The sequence below is a fragment of the Lycorma delicatula genome, chromosome 7 (assembly GCF_047948215.1).
Source record: "Lycorma delicatula isolate Av1 chromosome 7, ASM4794821v1, whole genome shotgun sequence".
Lineage (NCBI taxonomy): Eukaryota > Metazoa > Arthropoda > Insecta > Hemiptera > Fulgoridae > Lycorma > Lycorma delicatula.
Window position 1 is genome coordinate 144,982,328 of NC_134461.1, and position 24,955 is coordinate 145,007,282.

Consider the following 24,955-nt stretch of genomic DNA (forward strand, 5'->3'; position numbering starts at 1 on the left):
TGTTTTTAATGATTTTATGTCTCTAATTAGTATATAAAACTGAATAATTTTAAAAATGTTTGTCAATCTGTCTGTTCAGACCTAGCTCAAAAATAACCATACTGATTTAAAGGAGATTTGCTTTATTTTAATCATATGTAAATGCTAGATGAAATCTTAATCTAAAAAAAAACTGGATTAAATCTGCACTAGGTAAAATAAAGTGTATCATAGACAAAACAAGCAGATGTTCAAGATCTGGTAAGAATATCATTGCTAATTCCAGCAAAGAAATATTTTTGAAATGGATTCATGGACTCCTTTTTTTTTTATGAAGCTGTCAATTTCTTTATAAAAATAAATTGCATTAATTTTACCATGAAGCAATGTTCAACCATTATGTAATCAATTAAATTAAATTATTATTATTAATTAGGATAGATTAGTGATGAAAGATTAAGAGAATCGAGTACTAAAGAGATGAAAAGAATGATACCCAGAAAATAGTTCAAAACTTTAAAAATAGCCTAGTCATGTTTAGATTATTTATCTGCCAACAACGTCTTTCTAAACAAAGATTTTATACATACACTGGTTCAAAATTCCTTCAGTCATCTATTTGTGTTTTATCTAATAAAGATGAAGAAATAATAAACAACTAAACCCTACTGCATGAATAAGATTAAACATCCAAACATTGGAAGGCTTGTACATTTAATATCAAAAACATCTCATTAAAAAACAAGCGTTTGGTCCTAAAGTAAAATATTTTCATCATATTTACAAATCTATAATGTACAATAATAAATATATATTTACAACATAAACTTGCTAGAAAACATTGTTAAAAGCCAAATAAAGGGGAAAATTGAGGCAAATTTAGGAAAAGACAAATTCGGTTTCAGATCTGGGAAGGCAACTAGAGAGGCGATATCAGCGTTGAGAGTGTTATTGGAGAGAAGAATTGGGGTTAATAGGAAGACCTTTTTGACTTATGTAGACTTAGAAAAAGCCTTTGACAAGGTGGATTGGGAATTGCTATTTCAAACAATGAGGGAAATAAAGCTGAACTGGAAGGATAGAAGATTAATTCTGAATCTGTATAAAATGCAGAAAATAGATATTAAAATCAATGGCTTAAAGAAAGTGGCCAAAATAAGAAGGGGAGTCAGGCAAGGTTGCCCACTGTCACCGCTTCTGTTTAATTTGTTTATTGAAAAAGCTGTTGTAGAAATGAAAGAAAAAACAAAAGGAATAAGAATTAATGGAAAATCCATACATTGTATCTGCTTTGCAGATGATACTGTGTTGATGGAATTAGACAGATGAATGGAGATTATGTTAGAAACACTATCTAAAATTGAGAATTAATAAGAAGAAGACAAAGATTATGATTGTAGAAAAAACAGAGGAAAGTGCATAGGTTGATATTAAATTAGATGGTACTGTTGTAGAGAAGGTTGACAGTTTTTGTTATTTGAGAAGCACTGTCACTAACGATAATAAATGTGGGAATAGAGCAGGCAAAATGAGCTTTCCAGGATAAAAAGAATATACTAATGATAATCATATGAGTATGGAAATAAGGAAACAGTTTGCTAAAACTTATGTCTGGAGTGTTCTAACTTACGGGTGTAAAATATGAATGCTTGGGAAAGCAGAAAGAGAAAGAAGAAGACTGGAAGCAATGGAAATGTGGATTTGGAGGAGAATAACAAGAACAAGCTGGTTGGATAGGAAAAGAAATGATCACGTGTTAGCAGAAGTGAGTGAGAGGAGGTCCTTGCTAAATGTTTTACAAAGAAGAATAGTGAAATTTATAGGACATGTAATACAACATGACCAGTCCTTGACGAATATATTTGAGGACAAGGTTTTGGGTAAAAAATGTAGAGGTACACCGAGAGCAACCATCATCAATAATGTTAAAGAAGAGATGAGCCTTGGTTCATATAATGACTTGAAGAGAGATGCAGAGATGAGAGTGGCGTGGCTAAATCGACAAGGCTTAGCCTTGTCGTGAATGATGATGACGTGCTAGAAAACATACGTAATAAAGAGGCTTTACAGAGTACAGTATCCAGGTAAAGTGGATACAACTATTTCATAAATTGTTTCCACCCTATGGAACCTAACATTTTCCCAGAATAATTTGAAAAATTAGTATTGTTAAAAGGATTTCACAGGGAAATCCCTGTATTATCAAAATGTTTCATGGATAACTTAGAATGACTAATTTACATTTATGTATACAATGAGAGAAATGAAAAATATATATATTTACCACACCAACTAAATAATATATTCTAGTTGTTAATATAAATATTACAGTTGCATAATGTAGATACAATCACAACCAATACATGAACATAAATTAAAACATTTATTACTTTTTAAAATAACGAATAATTATTTTTTTTAAATTTACTAGCACCATAATAACATATTTTTAAATATACATTGGTTTTAAATTCATATTTTTGATTTAGAATATAATATGTGTTTCCATTTACAGCTACTACGCAAATATAATAATGGGTATATGTACATTTTTTATATTAATGTATATACAAAAAATAATATATCGAATATATTAATGTATTTTTAAAATATAGAAGACAGGTATGAAATGCGATTTATTAAAAAAAATAATAAAATAAGTAAATATGCATGTATATATTAACAAGTATATAATATTATATTATTATCTAACCCTTAAAATAAATATACTTATACCAGTAACTGATTAACACATTCACGCAAATAATATATTTATGACTGTGGTTGTTATTTTCTTTAACGTAGATAGTAGCATAATTTGCATAACTTTTGTATTTTTTCTTAATCAAAATTGACTGACCTCATTGTAGCACTCAAAAAGAAGTATTTTTCTGCATTTTATTGTTGTTATTGTAGCCTTAACAGCAATCAAGGAAGGTAATACTCTATTGAAAATAAGTTCAGTAAAATGCTGATTATCTGGATTGACCTTTGACAGGCTGAGTTTGGATAATTAGAAAATTAAAAATGATTTATCATACATATTGAACATACCATAAATAATGTTTACTCGATACCATACTTAATAAAAAGATGAAAATATAAAAATAATAAAAGTATTTCAATAAAATTAGAAAGATGCTCAGAACTTATGTATAATGTAATAAAAAACAGATGCAGTATAAAAAATCCAAGGAGTTGAAATTGTCTAATAAAAGAGTCAGAATTTAAAAAAATTACCTGAAAAGAACAATTACTACCTTACAGTTCTATAAAACATGATTTAAAAATTATATTGAAGATAAACTGAGTAAAGTTATTGTGTTATACAAAATATAATTTCTTAAAAATGACAAAAAATCAAAAACGTTATAGTACATCTAATAGAATAAGACTTAAATGACAGTTAATAATCAAAATATACCTTTAAAATCTTTAACCTGTACTTGTTTTGTCTTTTGTTAAATTAAACACTAATACATTTTTATCATCTGATATAGGCTTTCATAATTTGACTTTCTTTTCTCCTTACTACAGTTTCACATCTTCAGATCTTATCTTCTTCAATCACAAGTTCAATATCATTGTGATTCATATTAACACATGGTTGTGAAAATCAGCTTGACAATCATTACATGGAATTTGATGTTGTCGAATTGGTTTTAAGCAAATTGAGCGCAAGACATTATGTTAACCTGATATGGAGTTTATCTGTGTTAATGAATACAACAAATGTTGTACAAACACAATTAGAAAGACAAGTATCAAAATACAATTTTAGTTTTCAAACTCTCATATGACATTTTGTAATATCCATCATCATGATAGTGTTTTAAATCAGTCACATATCAAAGTTCTAATTTTTATACTTCTTATGAAGATGTGATATATATAAATATCTATATACAAATATCTGTGTAGCTATATAAATATCTTCAATAAGAATTCAGTATCATAAATTAAATTAAAAAAATTTATTACAATGATTTTTTTTTTTCAATTTATTATTCCCAAGTTGATATCGAAAAGAAGGAATGTACAGAGCTATTTAATTCCTTTCAGACACTTTCATATCTGTGAAAAATCTATTTTTAAACCAAAAGACATAGACCTCTACATTTCTGCTAAAACTGAAGTGAATGATCTAAAAACCAACTCCTAAAGTGTGGTATTTTTAGCAAAACATATTTAGAATTGCATAATATCATTCTAAAAGCCAGAATGTTTGCTAAAAATAATGTAGCTTTTAAGAAAGGTATTTTACAACAATTAAAATAAAGGTGGTTTTTTTATTTAATAAATATTGAATTACAGCAAGTACAATAATTTACTTAGGTTAATTCAAATTTTAATTTATTTGAAAAATGTTAAATAAAGAAAAAAATTTCTTTATTTTTTAAAAACCATTAAAAATACTCATTTTTTCTTCTTATTTGAAATTTGGAATGATTTGTTCATAGAAAAAGGTACATAGGATCTTAAAGCTTTTTTTCTAAGATTATTAAATTTAATGAAAGTGGTATGATTAAAGTGAAGTGTTAAAATTATAGAAATATTGATAACACATTATAATACAATGTATCAAAGGATGAGATGAAATGTTAATTTTGAAGCATATAAAAATGTCATATCTGACCATGATTTGAACCTGGGACCCTCAGATGAAACAACAAGATGCTACCACTTGTGCCATAGAGTCTGGCATGCCAAAATGATTTGCTACCTCACTTTTTAAACACAGGCTAAAGGTTAATCCAGCTATTCAACAGAATTTTATTTATCATAGCAAATCCTTTTATCCTAATGAAATTCTTTAATTCAGATTTTATTCTATTCATATTCCTAATTATTTTACTCACTAAATTTTAACTTTCTGTTAATCTAAAATTTCTGTCAATAGGCAAACAGTCACTATGTTACTTTTTTTTTAATAGAATAAAAATTCTAATAAACCTTTGTAAATGATTATTGAAATAAACTGAAAAATAATATCAGGCTTAAAATTGTTTACAAAAATTTTTCTTAAAATCTAAAAAAATCTAAACTGAAATGACCATTTTGATCATTAAACAGTAATCAGCAATAAACACAATAGAGAAAATATAAATAAAATAATTGAAAAAAATAAATAAAAGAAGAAATAATAATAATAATAATAATAAATATTAATCAACAAATAATATTTACAGAATGTTATAAACATAAACGACTTGTAATAAAAACAATTGTAATCGATAAAATGTGTAAATTTGTATTAGAAACCCTTCTTAACTGTTTAAATCTTTAATTTAGATTGCACGATGGAGTGCAAGTTTAAATATTTAGATGTTTGTAAGCCAAACTTTACACTTTACACTGGGACTGCTTTAAACAACAGTTTTGTTGGGTATGGAAGTACTGCTAATTTTTTAATTAAATTCTTTTTATTATTATTTGTTATTTTTTAATTAATTAATTTTTTGATTCATTTATACTTTTTCTGTAATGACTGTTGATTGTTTAATGATCAAAATGGTCATCTAGATTTAGCTTGTAAGTAAAATTGTTTAATACTTGTACATTTCTCTCGTCTTCTAGTTTATTCCACTAACTTACATTTTTAAAATTTGCAATGAATAAAAAGAAATTTTCTAGATTTACATAAATCACAAAAAAGTCTTATAGATTTAAGAACCAGTTACAAAAATTCTTTGTAAATATCATACCTACCTTCTAAATGTAATAAATAATCAAGACAAAAAAAACACATCTTTTGTTTTAATGAAAAAATAAAATTATACTCAGATAATCAGAAAAAATGAAACGCAGTTGGTAAATTAGCCTAGTTTATAAAAATATGCACACAAATATATCCTTAAAATTACTTCTAGAAAAAGCACATTAATAATATTATTAACAATAGTAATACTGTTTTGGTAAACATGTTTTAAAGAGATTCAACAAAATCCAAAACAAAACAAAAACATTATAAGTATATTTTTACAAAGTACATTCATGAAAAATATACTTTCTAATATCTTAACAATAAACCTACGATTATTACATTTAAATATTAATTATTGAGCTATATTTTAATGTTATTCATACACTAAATTTTAGGGAAGATAATATAAAATAATATGGTAATTAATCAATTAACTCATCATTTAATACTTAATAATTAAAATTTATTGTGTGAAACAAACTACTTATTCATTCATCAGTATTTATTTACATAAATTTTAAATATATATTTAATATTATAAATATTGTTTGTGATTCTTAAAAATAAAAAAAATTCAAAATAAGTAAATAATTTCTAAATTAAAACTACATCAAAAATGAAAATTCAAATAAAACATAAAATAAAGTAGGTGAATGAATACTAATGAAACTGCTTATACACAGATACAAATTAAATAAATTTACCATGGTTTCTGAAAAGTCTAACACAATGGAATTTTTTAAATCAGCTTATAATCATCTGAGATGTTTTTAGAATAATTATGACATTTGGAAGCATGGTTGCCAATTCATGTACTTTGGAAGAGATGAACTACGATACATGAACCACTATACTGTACAAAACAGCAAGCAATAGTGTAGTGTAGTCATTGTTTACTGTAATAAAATTTGAGTCATGTCATACATTATTAATCATACACAGATTTATATTACAATATGTATATGATTATATATATACATCTGTAATATCATCACAGATTTATTTAGCAACACAAGAGACGATATAATATCTTTTTGTATTTCTTGCATCCTAAATAATCATACATCTCTGATCCCTTAGTAATATGATTAAAAGGACTCTATTTATGGTTTATTTATAATAAAGAAAAGATGTCAAGAAATTAAGAATACAGTACAACACAAATTATATATGCTGATTTATTCGTGTTATAGGTAACACTGCCAAGATTTTTATGAAAATGTCTACAAAATAATCATTGCTGATTGGCTGGTAGTTGATGTTTATTGATTTCTAAATGATTTGTTCAAAAAACAGGAAGGAGTTGTCCCAAAATGTTCTCAAATACAACTATAAAATTTAGCATCCACTTGGTAATTAGGGAAATTCTGTTATACCTCATAAAATGTATGTTATGACATCAGTTAACTGTAATTCTCTGTAGATTAGCATTTGCATAGAATTTTATTTATGGATACACAAAACTTAATTGAGACACAGATAAAGAAATAAGCGTGCATTGAAAATTTCCCTACATTAGATAAGACCTCAAGAATTATAGTGAAATTATTATATATGGATGGTTGGATAAACTGATAGATTCTATAGTGTACTCACTTTTTGGTTATATTATTATTTCTCTTTATTTGTGTGTTTATACTATTGAAATCAATTTTCATGATGTTTTTTATTATCCAGTCCTCTTGATTCTACTAAGAATATGAGATTATAAAGATAATCATCGAATCTGTATACGTTCATATAAAAAAACAGAGAAGTACATCTATGATCCTTCACATGGCATGTTGCAAAGTTAGACACATACGCTTAGTTGGTTGTTAGTTACAATCAAGAAAAACAAACAAGTTTTAACATTAGCTGAAAAATGGATAAAATTGAAGTTCGAACAGTTATAAAGTACTTTGTTTTGAAAGGTTTAACCCAGACAGACATACAAAAAGAGATAGATTCCACTCTAAAGGATTCTCCCCCTTGATTCTGATGGTAAAAATGATATCTGTAAATTTAAACATGGCTTTACATCCATTCAAGATGATGAAAGCTTGGGACACCCAAAAGCTGCTGACTGATGAAATCATCACATCCATATTACATGATCGTTGTCTGAAGGTATGCGATCTTGTTGACATTACAAGTATCTCAAGAGACCAGATCACATCCACTGTACTTTACACAACATTTTGGGTATGAAAAAGCTTTTCACTAGATGGGTGGATGTTTGTTTACAGTTGACAAAAAATGCATTTGACTTAATAATTCTCAATAGACTTATTTAAATGCAATTCCGCTGAATTTATTCAATGTTTTTTTAACATTAGATGAAACAGGAATTCATCATTATACCCCGAAGACCAAACAATGGGTGGGAGGAAGCAAGTAAAAGTGAACCAAAGAAGGCAAAATAGTTCTATCTGCAGGGAAAGTCATGGCTACAGTTTTTTTTTGAAATTCTTGTAGCGTAGTGTCCACAGATTACCACCTGGTACTTTTGCCAGGTAAAAAAAAGCAAACTTTAGTTATGATCCCACCTTTGCAGGACCATCACCAGATATTATTAAGCTTCACTACTGGACTAATTGAAGGGTTGTTCATGATAAACATTCACATCTGGTCAAAAATAAAGTGTTATTTACCACAATAATGCACATGCACACAGGTCTCGGAGTCATTGCTGCAAAACTTCATTACCTGCACTTTAAAGTGCTTTCACATGTGCCAGATTTGGCTCCCAATGATTACTTCCTCTTTCCAAACTCGAAGAAATGGCTTGCTGGATAAAGATTTACTTCAAATGATAAAGTCAAAGCTTAGACAGCCACTTTTTTCCTAGTGAACAAATTGCAAGGTGACTGCATTGAAAAATAAAAATTTTTGCAAATTCTTGTTTTCTTAATCAGGCCAAAAACTTTCCAAACTGCCCTCATCTCTTATAGTATATCTTAAAATAAAGAGCACTCTAGTAAATTAAAAATCACTCAATGTTTATAAACATGGAATGTGATGAATATCTAATTAAATTTTTTATAATGTGTATAAAATTTTACTTTACTTTTTGAGACATTCTTCTATTACCTCATAAGACCCAATAATTTATCTTCTATTCTTACAAGTACTATTCAGATATTTGATATAACAATGTTAGCCACAATAAGTCTAATATAGATGGTGCTTTAATGTAGAAAAGCCATAATTAATCACTCAATTTAGAGAAAATAAAATAAAATTAACAATATGAAAAAAAGCTTTTTCTTCAAATATACAAAATAGAAAAAAAATCATTCAAAATTGCTCTAAAAAGAAATACGTCTTTCATTTAATCTCAAATAAAAAATTATGTTACTCTACATCTACATAAAACACATTAACTATGCTATTATATGTTACACACAAATGCTTACGCATTTAATTAAAAGTAGATGGTTAAAATTGGGGTAAGTATTAAACATTCTGGTCCCCCGATAAATACCACCATAATTAGCTGTACTTTATTTCCATTCTAAAATAAATTATTACAATCTAAAAGTATCTCTCATACGTTTCTAATATATTAATTATTTGCAATACACATGGCTTTCAAGCACTAATAAATTCAGTTATGCAAATTATTTAAATAAAATGATTCAAATATATTATATATATATTTTAATATATATATATTTTCTTTTTAATTTTTAATTACAAAAACTTGATTACAAATAAAGCACAACAGACATTCTTTGAAAACATAGACTGATATAAAAGATGAACTAAGTACCCCAGTTGAGAGCTTAGGTACTTCCAATTTTATATCATAAAATAAATAGTGATATATTTTATTTTTATACAACATTTTTGTGTAATAGTTTTTTAAATTCTAGCCAACCTGTTAACAAATAACCTGGCAATCTCAACAAGAAATTCACCAAGAATTTCATCTCGGCAAGAAGCACTTCATAGAATAATTATGTTCAAGTCAAATAACAATCATAAATAATTTTCTATAAAAACAACTTTACCAATATAATATTTATTATTTTTTAATTAATTAAATTAAACAATTAAATCTGAAGGATCTGGACATGGTAACGGCAAAGGTGATCGTTGACGAACATCACATCCACCAGGCCAAGCACGAACAGGACTAGGTATATCCAAAACACTACGAGGTAATGCTTCAACAGAAAGACTTACTGGATCATTTAAACCATTGGCTTTTAATCTTCTTTGAGCTGCAATTGTTGCACGTAGTGTTTTGCGCTTCTGAAACAATTTGATAATACCAGTATATGTTTGTATAAAAAAAATTATCTAGTTGACAATCATTTTTCAAAACAATAGATTCATATATAATCTTTTATAATTTTTCCTTTTATTGCTACATAAAACAAAGAACAGTGAATTTTCATATAGAGTTTACCATTTCATTGAAATGATATTTATATTTATAAACATCTAGTGAAATTATTAAAAAATAATATTACTTGTACTTTTAAATAATGAACAGGTACATTTGAACAGATAACACTACTTGATTATGGATGGAATGTGATACAAGTTGCATAATTACTTTATATTTGAAATTTTCTTCATATTCTTTTGTATCTTTTAAGTACGCAGATCTACATTTATTAAAATATGTTGAATACACCCTGAAAATTGTATGCAATTAGAAAGTGATGTGATGATTATTAATAATTATTTTATAAACTACATAGTGCCTAGTACTGATGTTAAGCCAAGTAAATATTATATATGTAAATAATTTTAATACACGTAAATGTAAATGTAAATGCATTTATATAATTGTTATTTTATACATATGAGTAAGAATTTAATCTCAATATTAAACAATCTTTTCTTTTATTTATTAAAACAAACTATAAAACCTTTTAATTCAAATTTATACATTGCAGAAAACCAAGGATTAAGGCAACACCAATAAAGAAATTATTAATAATAAATTAATGCTCAAAAAATTACTACATATGTTGATGCCAATTACAATCATACAAAAAAGTTACTAATTAATAAAACATTTTTAATTTATTACTTTTTTTAGTTTTAGTAATTGATCAATATAAAACTAAATTCTCAGAATAAAAAATCAACATATTACACAAAAAAGAAACTACAAATGTTAAAAGTTAACCTCTACTTTAATTTTAATGACAGCAATAAATTTTGCAATGATCATAAATCTATTTTATAGACATACAATAAGCAGTGAATTCTCAAGAGATAATTTGAAACAAAGATCACTGAACTTTAAATGTAAGAAAAAATTTACATCAATATCTTTTTTTTCAATAATTATGCTAATATAACGAACAATAAATACATTTTTTTTAAACACAAGATTTAAAAAAATGACATTAAAATTTAATTATTAAGTTATCTCATTCACATAGTGCATTTCCTTTTAAATGCATTATGTAATGGTACTTTAACATATAACATACGTTTAAAATATTCACTAGATAACTTATATGGTTTTTATTTATTTATTATTCATATGTATGCACCAGCAATAAAACATAGCAAATATGCATAAGTATATAGATAGAAATATTATTAAATGAATTGCTTGGTGCTGTAATCAAACAGGTGTGTTTAGTTTCTAATTAAATTTGAACATCTCAAATTTGCGTTTAATATTAATATATGTTATTTACATAAATTTTCTCAACATTAAATTCTCTTTAAAGTTTACTAGAAATTTTTGTTTGTTTGTTGGTAAATTAACAAAGTTATTTTATTCCAAACTTAAACAAGTGTATTTCCTGACAAAATTTTTTCGTGTTTTACCCCGTTTCTCTTAAAACTTAAGTGAGATAGAAGTTTGGGACAACTTTTAATCAATTTCTTAGATCCAAAACCATAATGAAGCACCAGATTTACCCCTCGATTAGAACCCCAAGACTTTTAGTACATTCTAATTTCACAGAGGTACCTGAAAGCAGAGCTAAATGTTTTGCAAGCCAAAACTTGCTAATGAACCATTTTTTCTGACTTAGGTTTGTATGAATATTCTTTTCTTACTTTTGGCTATAGGATCATCTTCTGAGAGATTGTCGTGCAATTTGTAATCACTCTGTACACACGTGCGTGCGCGCATACACACACATATGAGTGGTATGATTACACATTGAGATTTTAAAACAGGATCTTTGAAACCCAAGCATCACTAATTTTAATAATACATACATAGAGTCATGTTCTTGGTTTAAATTTTGTGGTCTTAAAAAGCCACTTCTTTTAGGCAGTAAGCATCATATTCATATGAAACTTTCCACTGTATGTACAGTTATACTTTAAACATAATTAAACATTAGTAATTAGTAGAGCCTTAAAAGGAGAGAGATATTATTGCAGAACATGTTTAATAGAATTAATTAGTTCATGTGCTAATGCAAGGGCATTTACAATATTGTATTGTGATAGATCAGTTCACCTCACTTGAACTGATGTAAATTATTAAAATACACACACACACACACACACACACACACACACACACACACACACACACACACACACACACACACACACACACACACACACACACACAAACACAAACACAAACAAACAAACAAACAAACAAACCCCAAACACTTACTGGTTAATATGATCTTAATTAAAATTAATATATAATTATTATTAATAATGATAAATAAATACATTGTTTATACTGTTATTGTTAATAATAATCTAAAAGAAGAATAAAAAAAAAATTTAAATAAATTTTCTGTATACAAATAAAAAACAACAAATATAATAGCCAATAAAGATTACTTTCTCTATTAGCATAGTTGTTATCATTGTGGATTTAATTGCATAGATATAATAATTGCTATTTTTATCTAAACTTTTTTTACAATAAATTCAAACAAAACTATTTTAAAAGGAGACATTTAACTAAATGTATTAAACAATCAAAATACAAATGATAGTATTGAATATTTTTTCTCTAATTTTGTTTACCTGTTTTAAACTCTCTAGCATGAGTTTTTGTGATCTCACAGCACATAGAGTAACTCAGTGAATAAATACCTTTTTTTCCTACTCAAACTTACATTTTTCTTTTAGATAACATGAAAACTATCTGCATTCAAATACATTAATATAAAAAGTAGTAAAAATCCAATTATATAACAAAATCAAGAATTAAAACAAAAATAGTGGGATATTAAAAAGGTTTTTTTTTTGATAAAGCTTTTTTTATCTGAGTTGTATTATTGAAAATGAATACTATAACTATGAGTAAACAGATGAATGACAGACTTTTACTTACAATTATGACTATTTAAATTTTTATCATATTCTTCCAGATACTGGATAACAATTAATGACTGTAATATTATTTGTTATCATTAATTTTACAGTTCATTCTTATTTAACCTTTCAATAATCACAAAAACTCTTAGTCCAGACAAGCAGTAATGATTTGATAATTTTTTTTTATCCTTTAGGTAAGTTATTTACTGCCAATGCAGAAATTATATGCACTCAAGTTTGAAGCCTTATAAAACACAGATTATTCATTTAATTTCAAAATAATTGAAATTAAAACTCATCTTTCTAAAAAAAATGGTAATAACCATTTATTTTTAAGAAAGAACAATATCCACCACTGACAAACTAGTCAATAAATTGTTTTCTTGTATTTCAAGACAATACTTCAGTATATGAGAAAGGGTCTTATTATGCTACTGTTGCAGTTTTTAATCAATTACTAACTAATTTTTTTTTTACAGAAATAATATTTCACTGTTGGTGAGGTTTTAAATTATAGTAAACATAAATAAATAAAAGATTTTTTAAATATTTATATTTAAGATTCTTTAATATTCATAATTAATACATGTTCAAATAATTTTCATTAATGCCTTCTAAATTGTGAATTACATTATACTTATTATGTACAGGTGAGCTACTTAAAAGCTCACCAAACAAGCTCAAACTGCAATTTTTTTAGCATCAACTTTAACACTAATACCTTTGCTGCTATTACCACCACCACTATTTGTTGTGTATGTACTAATCTTGTTTGTTTTGCATTTGTATTTATTGAAATAACTTATTTAATCAAGGAAAGGATCCTAAAGTGGAAGTTTAATTGCATTCTGAAAACTTTCAAGAAAAGCGTTGAATAAAAGCAGAAAAATTCCATAGAACCACTAACCCAGCAAAGAATAGCATGCAAGATTTAGTTAAAAAAAAAATGGTGTACGATGGGGGATCAGTGTAAAATGAAAATAGGCAACCTTCCATTAAGACTCCAGAAATGATATCCATTCAAAGAAGAATTTTTCCCAGTCCAAAAAAAAATTTATATGTAAGTTATCACAACGAAGTAGTGTAAAAATGCACATTTTGCTGTAAGATTCTTCAATTTAAATTTTCTGATCGTATCATGTAAAAACTGAAATATCTTAATTATTGCAACTGGCTTTGTTGATGAGCAGATCTGCGTGTAGTTGCAATTCTTTCCTTTGGGGTTACTTGAAGCATAGTTTATGAATCAAATCCTCAAACTAATGATGAACTGAAGGTTATCGTTCAACAAAAAATCGACAACATTTTGCTTCAAATACTTCTAATACAAATAATTTCTAACAATTAATATTATTTCATGTTTATTAATTTTAAATATTAATGCGATCTACAATAACTTGTGTATTTTGAGAAGCTGCTTCTATTAAGGTTTTAATACAGTTTCCCTTGATTCATACAAGCAAGTGCTAGGATGTTCCTTTTTTCATCCTTAGACATGTCTATTTATTTCTGATATGATTTATATAATATATAGATCTAATTTCATATGATCTATATAATTATAAGCCAACCAGAATAAAATATCTGTTTATGAAATAAATAAAAAGTAAAATAAAACTGTTAAAATTACATCTTCATGTACTCCCATGAAAATTACATCCTAAGTAATATTAATGCATGTAAAAAAAAAATCTTTTTTAATTAAAAAGGCGTGTTACTGAACTGCAAGTGATGCATCTGGTATAACTACTGATGTACAAAACTTAACCAAGACTATTAAAGCCCTATACAAAAAAAGCTTATACAATACATCTTTCACAAATTACCCTACCTAAAGGTGAAATTAGCAGTATTCTACTATTTGGATTGTAACAACTAATACTTATAAAAGCTAAAATCATTATATAGAATGTTAATAAATTACCCTAATTTTGGTAAGGGTGTAAATCTCACATTTCACCAAAAAGAATACAGCGGTGAAAAATAGGAACAGCTGTGATTTAAATTAAAATAAATAATATTAATAAGAAAAGAGGTAATTAAAAACCATAAATTGATTAATACAAACCTCAACAGCACCTCTCCACTTATCAGCAGCATGGCGAGCTAATTCCATTCTTTTTTGTTTACGAACTTGATGCTTTTTATAAACCATTTCGATAACAATAAGACCAGCACCACCTACAATACCTGCAGCCACTAATATAAATACACCAGCCATATTTTTCAGTCCTAATGTGTTAGGTGTTTTTTCATATTGTTCACATTTTGATAATACATTTCCTAATAATATCCATCTATTATCTAACTCTTCCATAAATCCACCTAAAAGAAATTTAATACAAAATAATTACACAGAGAATTCATTTTTTAACAGTTATATATATATATATAACAGTTATAATAGTTTCAACAGTTTTGTTATTCTTGGGAGTTAATGGGAATAATTACAAAGTCAGTATTTTTTTAAGTTGAAAAATATAAATAACTGTTACACATATAAACAACTCAAAAATATATAAATCTTCATTAAAAATGTATAACTATTGTTAGTTTATGAATTTTTAACTTAAGCTTCTGGTTCAAATTCCAGTCAGGGTTCGTATTTTTCATATGCTAAAATATTAATTTCTTATCAGTAAAAAAACATCCAAAAAAGTTACAATTAAATTGTAAACCGTACAGCAAGAGTCTTGCAGACATCATTTCTTCCACTCAAAAAACAAAAATTTCTGTAATATAAATAAAACTGTTTTTAGCAAAATCAAATAAGGTTAAGACACTACATTTCTATTATTAAAATTTGTTATTAATTTAGAATTATGTATAAAAAAATACATGTTAAATATACATAGTAAACAATAAATATACAATAATAGATAATAAACATTGTTTACGCGTTCATGTGATAAGCAAAAATAGAAAAAGTTTTTACAAAACTCTTATCGGCTCAATTTCATTTATTTAACAACAAATAATTATAAGAATTATTTTATTTCTGTAAATAATGTGGTATGTATTACATATAAATGAAATTGGGCCAGTAAGAATTTTGTAACAAATTTTTCTAATTTTTACTTATTATGTGGAACACTTAAACACTGTTTATTTTCTATTACTGTAATCTATTGTCTATTACATATATTTAACATGCTTTTTTTTTTAAACAAAATTCTAAATTAATAACAGATTTTGATAATAAAAATGTAGTATCTTACCGTTTTTGATATCAGTATCATTTTGTTAAAAGCATTTTTATTTATATTACAGAAATTTTTGTTTTTTGAGCGGAAGAAATGATATCTGTGAGAATCTTACCGGATGGTTTACAATTTAATTGTAATTTTTTTGGATAACACTGCATTTTATTAAATTATTCTTTTAGTTTTTTTTATGAATTTAATATTCATAAGATTGTTATCTTATGGATTTATTATTAAAATTTATTCCCTTTCTAGAACAAACAAATATATATTTTTTGAATTTATCAGCCAATTTTTTTTGTTGATAGTCATATCACTTCATACCATATTTTTCCTTTTTTAATATAACTAGTATAAATGACCTTCACGAATCGAAGATCTGTGATGTAATATTGCACTTATTACTTTGTAAGTGTAACCCTCGATTTTTAACGTATCTGTGGACATGCTTTTTATATTATTATTAAATGAACTTTTTTTTTATTTCTCCTTCAATTAGTTCAAATAGCTCTAATTGTAGAATAAAAATTTCACCAATCGAATTTATTTGTGTTTTATGTAACAAATCTTTGTTGCCATATTTGCAACACTTTCTTACTGTTTGTGTTTTTTGTGTTCTATTACCAGCTATAATCTCTTGTAAACTAATACTTTTATTTTTTTTAATGAAATGATGGGATTAAAAAAATTGTTTCATCTTCAGTACTTTCATTTGCATAACCCTTTCACCCCCTGGTGTCATAATTGTAACAGTATTTTTATTCAGTGATAATTTGTCTAAACAACTTTCAAGTGGTTCCCTTCCTGCTCCTATGACTGTGATTGAATTGTATTTTTATGTTGGTACTTCAAAACAGTGATATTTTGTTTTCCCTTTTAGCAAATCAACTTCTGACTTGAACAAGTGTTGTGTTTCGTGTTTCATTCTTGCTTAATTAAAATGGTAACTAAAGGATTGTATTTCTTAGTGATATGTATAAAATGTCTTTACTTTTAAATTTGAGGGAAAAAACTTACTTAATATTTAAAGTATCACAATTGTGAGCTCTAGGAGTATGATGTATGTAACAATTTTGGCAGCATTCACTGAAATATCATCCTACTAAAAAAATACTCATTTAATTGTTTACAGAGTAATATGAAATGAAGGAAATAGATGTAATATTTTCTTAAGCAACTCTGCAACAGAAAAGATTTATATGCTAAATACAATTAAATTGGAAATGTGTTTGTTTGAAATTCAATTAAATATTTTGACACAATAGTGTTTGTTCATTATTTAGATTTATTTGAATTTTATAATGCCTGTTATTTCCAAATTATCTTGTACTACATAACTTTTTCGATGCAAATTAATATTTCCCATAGTACTTAACAGTTTATTTCTGTATATTTTCTTTTATTTTCCAGAATAGCAGCAAAATCTTTATAATGATGAAGATGCAATTATCTCCATTCTGGATGACCCTAATTCAGATTTGGAAGGCAGTGATTCCGATGATGAATATGTACCAGATCCAATCTTTCTCCAGGAAGCAGCAACAGCTGAGTTGGATTTAGAAGATGAGGAAGAGGAACAATATCAACTATATGGAACAGGCTATATGTTTACCAAAGATAATAAAATGAAGAGAGGGGAGTATGAAGAATTGTACGAGATTATGGAAAAATCTGTTTAAACAAGTGGAAAGATAGTCAAGCTGTACTAATGTCTTCAACTGCCTATGGTTCACAACCGCAGCAAGTCCAGAGGTGAAATAATATCACTAAAGAACACATACATTACTGTTCCATGCCTTAATATAATTAATAAGTGTAATGAAAATATGGGGGTTGTAAATGTGTTTGATCAGCTCATGGAATATTATCGATCGGTCTTTTATAAAAACTAGAAAATAGTTTTCTAAAAAAACTAGAAAACTTGGGCTTCACCTTTTTGATATAACTATTGTTAATAGTAAGTTAGTTTAGTAGTTAGTTTGTTGGATGGAGTACCACCTTTGAATGTAAAAAAAATTCACTTCCTAAAAAACAGGTTCTAGATCTCTTGCTTTTCTGTTCAGCAATATCTGAATACTTAATTCATGGGCTGAGGAAAAGGCAATTTCAAGAAACTTTAGACAATGATGATTTAAATAACATTCCCAGAACTGGGAGTAGCAGTAACGTTTACATACCTTCACCAATGCCATTTGCAGACAAACATTACGATGGGTTTGATCACCGGCCTGTGAACAACGATCTAAAGGCTCCACATACCTGTCAGCTAACAGTGTATGAGCCTAAGCCGCAACCATTGTGAAAAATGTGATTTATATTATATTTAAACAAAGAATCAAACTGTTTCAAAAAGTCTCATGTCAAAGTTTAACATAATAGTAAGTTACCTTGCATGTGAAAAATTAATATTTAAGCAGTAAGGTATCTCATATTAGTTTTAATTTTTTTTAAAACTTATCTAGACTACATTTTTACTAGCAAATTACATTATAGTGAAAAATGTGAGAATTCTCATTCAACAGAAACACATTTTTTAAAGCTTCATTCTATTAATGTTGTATTATTATTTTTAATTGTAATTTGATACTATGTACTTTACTATTATTTTATTTGTTTATTATTTTTTTATTGTGTAATATGTTGAATTAAACTAATATTACATTGTGAAATGGATTTCTAATTATAATAATTTAAAAACATAAAATATTTGTTATTATTTGTATTTACAAACAAATAATACCCAAGAGCTTTGATGTGTGATAGGTTGTAAGAAAACTCCCAAATGTCACAATGTGCTACACTCACAATTGTACCAGGTGTGTGTTTACTCCCACATGTCACAGTTGTGATAGGACCTAAATATTGATGTCTTAAAGAATCTTTTTAAAAACAACCATGCATACCATGTTACTGCATCGTACTTAAACAAACTGCAAAAGGAAACCAAAAACCAAATTCTATTTGATCAACAGGAGTGAAAGGGAGCAATTACTATTAAAATAAGCTGTAGTATATATTTTCTTTTAAATTTTATTATTTCAAGTACATTATCAAGTTTTTGTACACTACCTAGTACCATCAAATACCTAGTGGTGTGATTTGTAAACCCACCTTTTTTTGAGGAAAAAGTGATGTATTCAATTCCCGTGGTTCAACAAATGGATGAAAAAACACTGTCTAACAAAATTCGAGGAATATTTGAAACTATTCTATATTACAAATCTAACTGAACTGAAATACATTGTTTTCACGCTTATTTTTTAATTTTCTCCCCATTTTCATTTCACTTTTAGGTTAGGTCATATTTAGAACTGTAAACATAGTTCACAGACTTTGCCGTGCCGTCCAGTTCTGCAGACTCTTACCAGCGAAGTTCTAATGAATTTCTTGATAGTAGTTAGAGTAGCTGTAACTGGGTATATGCTTATAATTACCTAAGGGAGAATAAATAAACTTAATCATTACCCACAAAAATAAAACTGATTTCGTTTCATATCAGTCAATAAGAAAAAAACAATTTTAAAAACATCTATTTAGTCTATTTTTAGCTTATTAACTTTGGAAATAAATTTTATAAAGTATGTTACATTTCTGTCCATAATAATTGGCAATGAAAATTATTTTATACTATCTACTTTTTAAACCACAAACCACCTAGATTTAATAAATAAAACACATAACAAAACTTATACATAACGTATAAAAAATATATATATAAATCTGATTAAAGTTTCTATGCAGAATTTAAGAAGGGAGTGGTAAGAATTGGCAATGAACTAACCGAAGATTTTTCTGGGTGTAATAAATTCAGTTATAATCAACCCCTAATTTTGGTATGAGGGTAAATCACACATTTCACAATTTCACTGAAGTTGGCGATAATGAAGTTACTGAAGTATTACATATCCATGACATGACAGTGAATGGGGTTAAAATTAAAAAATATATACACCAAGAAGTATGATATTACTTGATGAAAATTATTCTTCCAAATTTTAGTACTTGAATTCACCATCAATTTTAAAATGATACATTTTGGTCATAAACCAAAAACAAAATATTTATATAATTTTATGTTATTAGAAATAACTAATTAAATAACTGCTATATTATAATTCTACTTACTTATGATGATCAAACTCATGAAAGAAGAATTTTGGCCTCTCACACTAATCTATTTTTTCTATTATTTTCAACCTCATCCGTTGGTCTTTCTCTCCAAACCCTTTTAAATCCCTCTTGAAGTTGTCCAGTAACAATTGTCATAGGCTTTTGGTTGTTCTCTTTCCAACTGGATGCGACTGAGTCACATTAATTTCATGACTTCCTCCATCTCTAACAATATAACCTATTCATGTCAATCAATGGATTCTTATAATACTCATAATTAATAGTTGGCATGTTAATGAGAAGAGTTCTTCAATGGATCTTTCACATCAATTCCTGTATAATGCTATAAAAGTGGACTGTTATAATACAATGGGAAGTATGATGTTATTGTACATATGCAGCATTTGACTCATTGACAAACACTTTGATCATTACAAGCTTTTCAGAACTCTGTACGCCTTAATCCAAAATTAATTTCTACTCCAATCTCAGGTCTCATACTACTTATATCTGTCAAAAAATGACATTTAATATTATTAACATTTCAAAAACCAATTGTGTGAAAGAAGCAGGGTTGAATTTCATGTACCACATTTCTTGGTGTCACTTCTACAAACATTCCCTTATCTAAATTTACTATTAATTCTCCAGACCTAGCTGCTTCCTTAATAACAGCATACAATTCCTTACTCACCCCTTTTAATAAACATGAGTTCACGTCACCCATGCAAAAATCTTAAAAGTGTTGCCTAATAAGACTCCTGAAAATGAAGTATTACTCATTACAAAATTAGATTAATAAAAAACAATCACAAGTCATTTTATCATAAATCATTGCTAAAAAAAATATTTTCTGTTAGTTCATTCCTAATTCTTTAAATCCCCCCTCACGTTAAATTCTCCTTTAATACTCCCTTTAAATTTTGCATAGAAACTTTAATCAGATCCTTAGGAAAACAGTACTGAAGCATTATTTTCCAAAAATAGATACTTACTATTATATGCTTGTTATCTACAGATAATTTGTGTTTATCTCTACTTTTAATCTAACACATTTTATAACAATATGTAAATATATATATAAAATACTTACTTTCATGAAAATCTAAGATAGCAAGAGTAACTTTATCAGCCCATGGTGATCCTTTTTTAAGTCCAATCCCATATCCAGACCTCCCAAACAATTCACCAGCTGTCACTAATTCACAATCTTGAGCCGCCTCAAAATCAAGTCGAGAGCTATCCCATATAAAGGCCATTAATTTTCTACAAAAATGAAATGTACAAAAATTAAACCAATACTAAAGTAAATTATGTAATATATTTTATTAACATGATGATTGTATCCTTAAATTTGTAAAAGTTTAAACATATATGCAGCCAAGATTTTAGTTGACTGTAGATTTTAGTTATAATCATTTTACAAGCCAATTTTTTCCATAATCATTGAATAACTTGATTTATTTCCTTTTTTTTTTTACAAAAACATAGAAAAGTACGGCAATCTTGAGCTAGATATAATTCCTATTCATCTCGGCCAAACTTTGTCTAACTAAATACATAAAATAAGGCACATACAAAATAATTAACAAACAGTAACGATAATTTTGTTTTAAGTATATAAGATAATAAATACTAAATTAATGGACTCCAGTTTAACAGTTAACTTAGTTGATAAATTAACTGAGTTAACCGTTTCCAGTAAAACTAGAAAAGGTATAAAAAAGTGAGTAGCTTTCTGCAGTACCCATTTATTGATAACAGACACAACTTGACTGATGATCAGTTTATTTATTTTTCTGTCATTATTGCCAATTCATTAAACTAAGTTCATTAAATTTATTTACTTACGTAAGTAAAAATGTTGATGGCTTACGCATTGTTACCCAAAGTAGTCAAGCCATTATCTATAATTAACTTAACTCAACCATTAATGACTGTTTGCTAATTATTACTACTGTAATTAATCTTTAATCATTAATTTAGAAGAAATTAAATCAAGATATCACATAACATTCCATCTCAAAGATAAAAATATAATCCTAATTAAATATATGTTTTAAAAATTACGTGATACTGTAAAATAAAACCAGGACCTTATCTTATTATACAGAATTCATTTAAACAGCTACATTCATAAGGTAAATTATTAAAATATTTTTGGCCTCAGTATTTTAAAGAAAGCTTGAAAGCTATCGTATTAACTTTAGGAGTTTTGAAAAAATTTGAGATGTGTACTTCAGGCGTTGTGATAAGGACTGCCTCTGGCTCTGTTAATACAAATGTTTCTCATTAAAACATTTGTATTACTTCATAAAAAAATAAATTCTGAGTAACTATATATGCCATTAAGTAAATAAAGATTTGAGCTTTCTCTCCTAATTTTTCTAAGAAATGATTTTGAGTAATAAATTAAAGCAAAAGATAGTGTGCAGCAGAGACGAGTCACAAAGTTTTTCAGGGAAGTAAAATTTTCAAATAGAAAATTAAATTTTTTTTGAGCTATTATGTTAGCTTTCCAGCTGTGTTTTTCTTCTACAACTTCTAAATATGTAAAATTGCTTCCCCTTTTTATAAATTCACACTTACATTTTTCTTCTCTAGAGTTAGTTTTAAGACATATTATTGAATTTTCCAAATTCAATAATAACCCTGTTTTCTCAATATTTACTTGTTACTTTCACACCAAATTCTTAGAGTATGTAGATCTTCAGAACATGGTTTTATTTCTCTTTATCTCCATCATATATATACATTTTTTTTTACTTTCCCATCTATTAAATAAATTCTAATATTGTGAAATTTTTTGAATAGAATAACACTGTATCATCTACAGTATTTGTATGTGCCTGTGTAATTTTCACTCTACTAAGTCTTGTCATTAATGATTAAAAATAAAGTTACTGATAGTATCAACCGCTGAGGTATCCCAACTGTGCATACAGTATGGGGAACTGTTCTCCAATGCAGCCTTGTTGATTTCAACCAATGATGAAAGTAAAAAAGCAATTAGTATTATTCCTCTAATGCCAGCAGCTGTCAGTTTTATGAAGACGACTAGGTGATTATCTGAATCGAAAATGCTTTTAAAGATAATTAGAAGTACCAGTTACTTTAATATTTTCTTTATAAATGTTTTCAGAAATATTAATGATTACATAATTAATTTTCATTTTGTAAAATTGAATTGCTTAGTACCATAAATGTTAGTATTATTAAAGTAAATTAGTGGTGAAAATTTTTCCAATGATTTAAAAAAAAAATTGGGCAGATAAGGGCAGATTGCTTATCAAAATAAGCAATCTGCACTTAGATAAACTTAATATGATTGTGTTTTTTTTTTAAACTGGTATGACAGTAGCTAATTTTAATTTATCTAAAAATAATCCATTACTAAGGATTAAATTTGCAATATGAAACAATACTGGTGCAATTAATTTAGCAATATCCTTTTTATTATGAAAACATTAAATTTATCATATCTTGAGCATTTTTTATTTTTTTAATCGTGACTCTAAGTACTTCATCATAGTAGCTGGAGTAATGAAAAAAGGATTTAAGTTAAATTACAAACTTAGCAAAAAAATTACAAAGTCAGCAAATTGGTTGGTGCCTATGGAGACAAAACCTAAACATTGACAAGGTAGTGTTAGTGATTTCAGTAGAGATAATTTTAAATAATGAATTTGTAAATTATTACAAATCCAGCTGATGTTATGCAATACTATTTTGTCAATGATTTTATTTAAGTTTGTCCCAGTTAATAATTAATAATTTACGACTATTACATATATTCATTATTTTTAATTATTAATATGGACTTAAACAAATTCTACTTTTATTTAAAATTAATTGTGTATTTTGTGGTACTGCTCTGATCAAAGTTTTACCACAGTTTCTCTCAATCCATCAAGGTAAATGCTGAGGCAGGTCTTTTTTATCAAAGGAGTAGCACACTAATCCTTTTCTTATGTGATTCACTTAAAGTATTATTACTAGAGACCGGATTATATGCATATTTACATATGCATTTGCATATTAAGGCCATTCTCACCGGTTATTGCATATTTTCCTTAAAATCTGGTGATGATGCAAATTTTTGCTATATTTACAATATTTTTCGATAGGGTACCTAGTTATGAAGGTAAGTCAATTATTATCCACAATTATTATTATTATCCGCAATGACGCATGCGTGGTTTAATTGTTGTTATGTCTGTGCAGATTTGATGCTGCTAGGTTAGTTCCATTATCGCTGCCCTGCCATTAACCATGGCTGCCCCACTTTCTGTTTGCACCAAAGAAGAGCAATGTTCAGTGATCCGTTTTTTGTGGTCGGAAGGTGTATCAGGGGCTGAAATTCATCGAAGACTTTCGGTACAGTACGGGAACAGTGTATTGCTGCAACAGAGTGTCTATGAAGGGATTGAAAAATTCAAAAATGGTCGCACAAATGTTACGCACGATGAAGGAGCCAGACGGCCATTTACCGCCACAAATGAGGAAAACATTGAGCGTGAACGGTTTCCTTAGGCAGACGAGTAACCATTGATGAAGTGGCACATCATCTGCAAATTAGTCACGGTTCTGCCTACGAAATCATCCACAACAGATTTGGGTTTCATAAAGTCTGTGCAGGATGGGTCCCAAAACAACTCACACAGTTGCATAAACAAACGTGCTTGGGCATCTGCCAGAAACATTT

At 27.2% G+C, this 24,955-nt stretch overlaps 1 protein-coding gene across 1 annotated transcript in view; it reads right to left on the reverse strand.

Moving 5' to 3' along the window:
- Nucleotides 1-9,662: 9,662 nt before the first annotated feature.
- Nmdar1 (glutamate ionotropic receptor NMDA type subunit 1) overlaps nucleotides 9,663-24,955 on the reverse strand; it is a 52,179-nt gene continuing 36,886 nt past the window's right edge. Inside the window, exons 15-17 of the mRNA XM_075370628.1 lie at nucleotides 21,344-21,516; nucleotides 15,006-15,262; nucleotides 9,663-9,922 (exon numbers count right to left, since the gene is read on the reverse strand). Of these exons, the coding sequence (XP_075226743.1) occupies nucleotides 9,713-9,922; nucleotides 15,006-15,262; nucleotides 21,344-21,516 (640 nt within the window). The 3' untranslated portion in view covers nucleotides 9,663-9,712. The remainder of the gene's footprint in view (nucleotides 9,923-15,005; nucleotides 15,263-21,343; nucleotides 21,517-24,955) is intronic.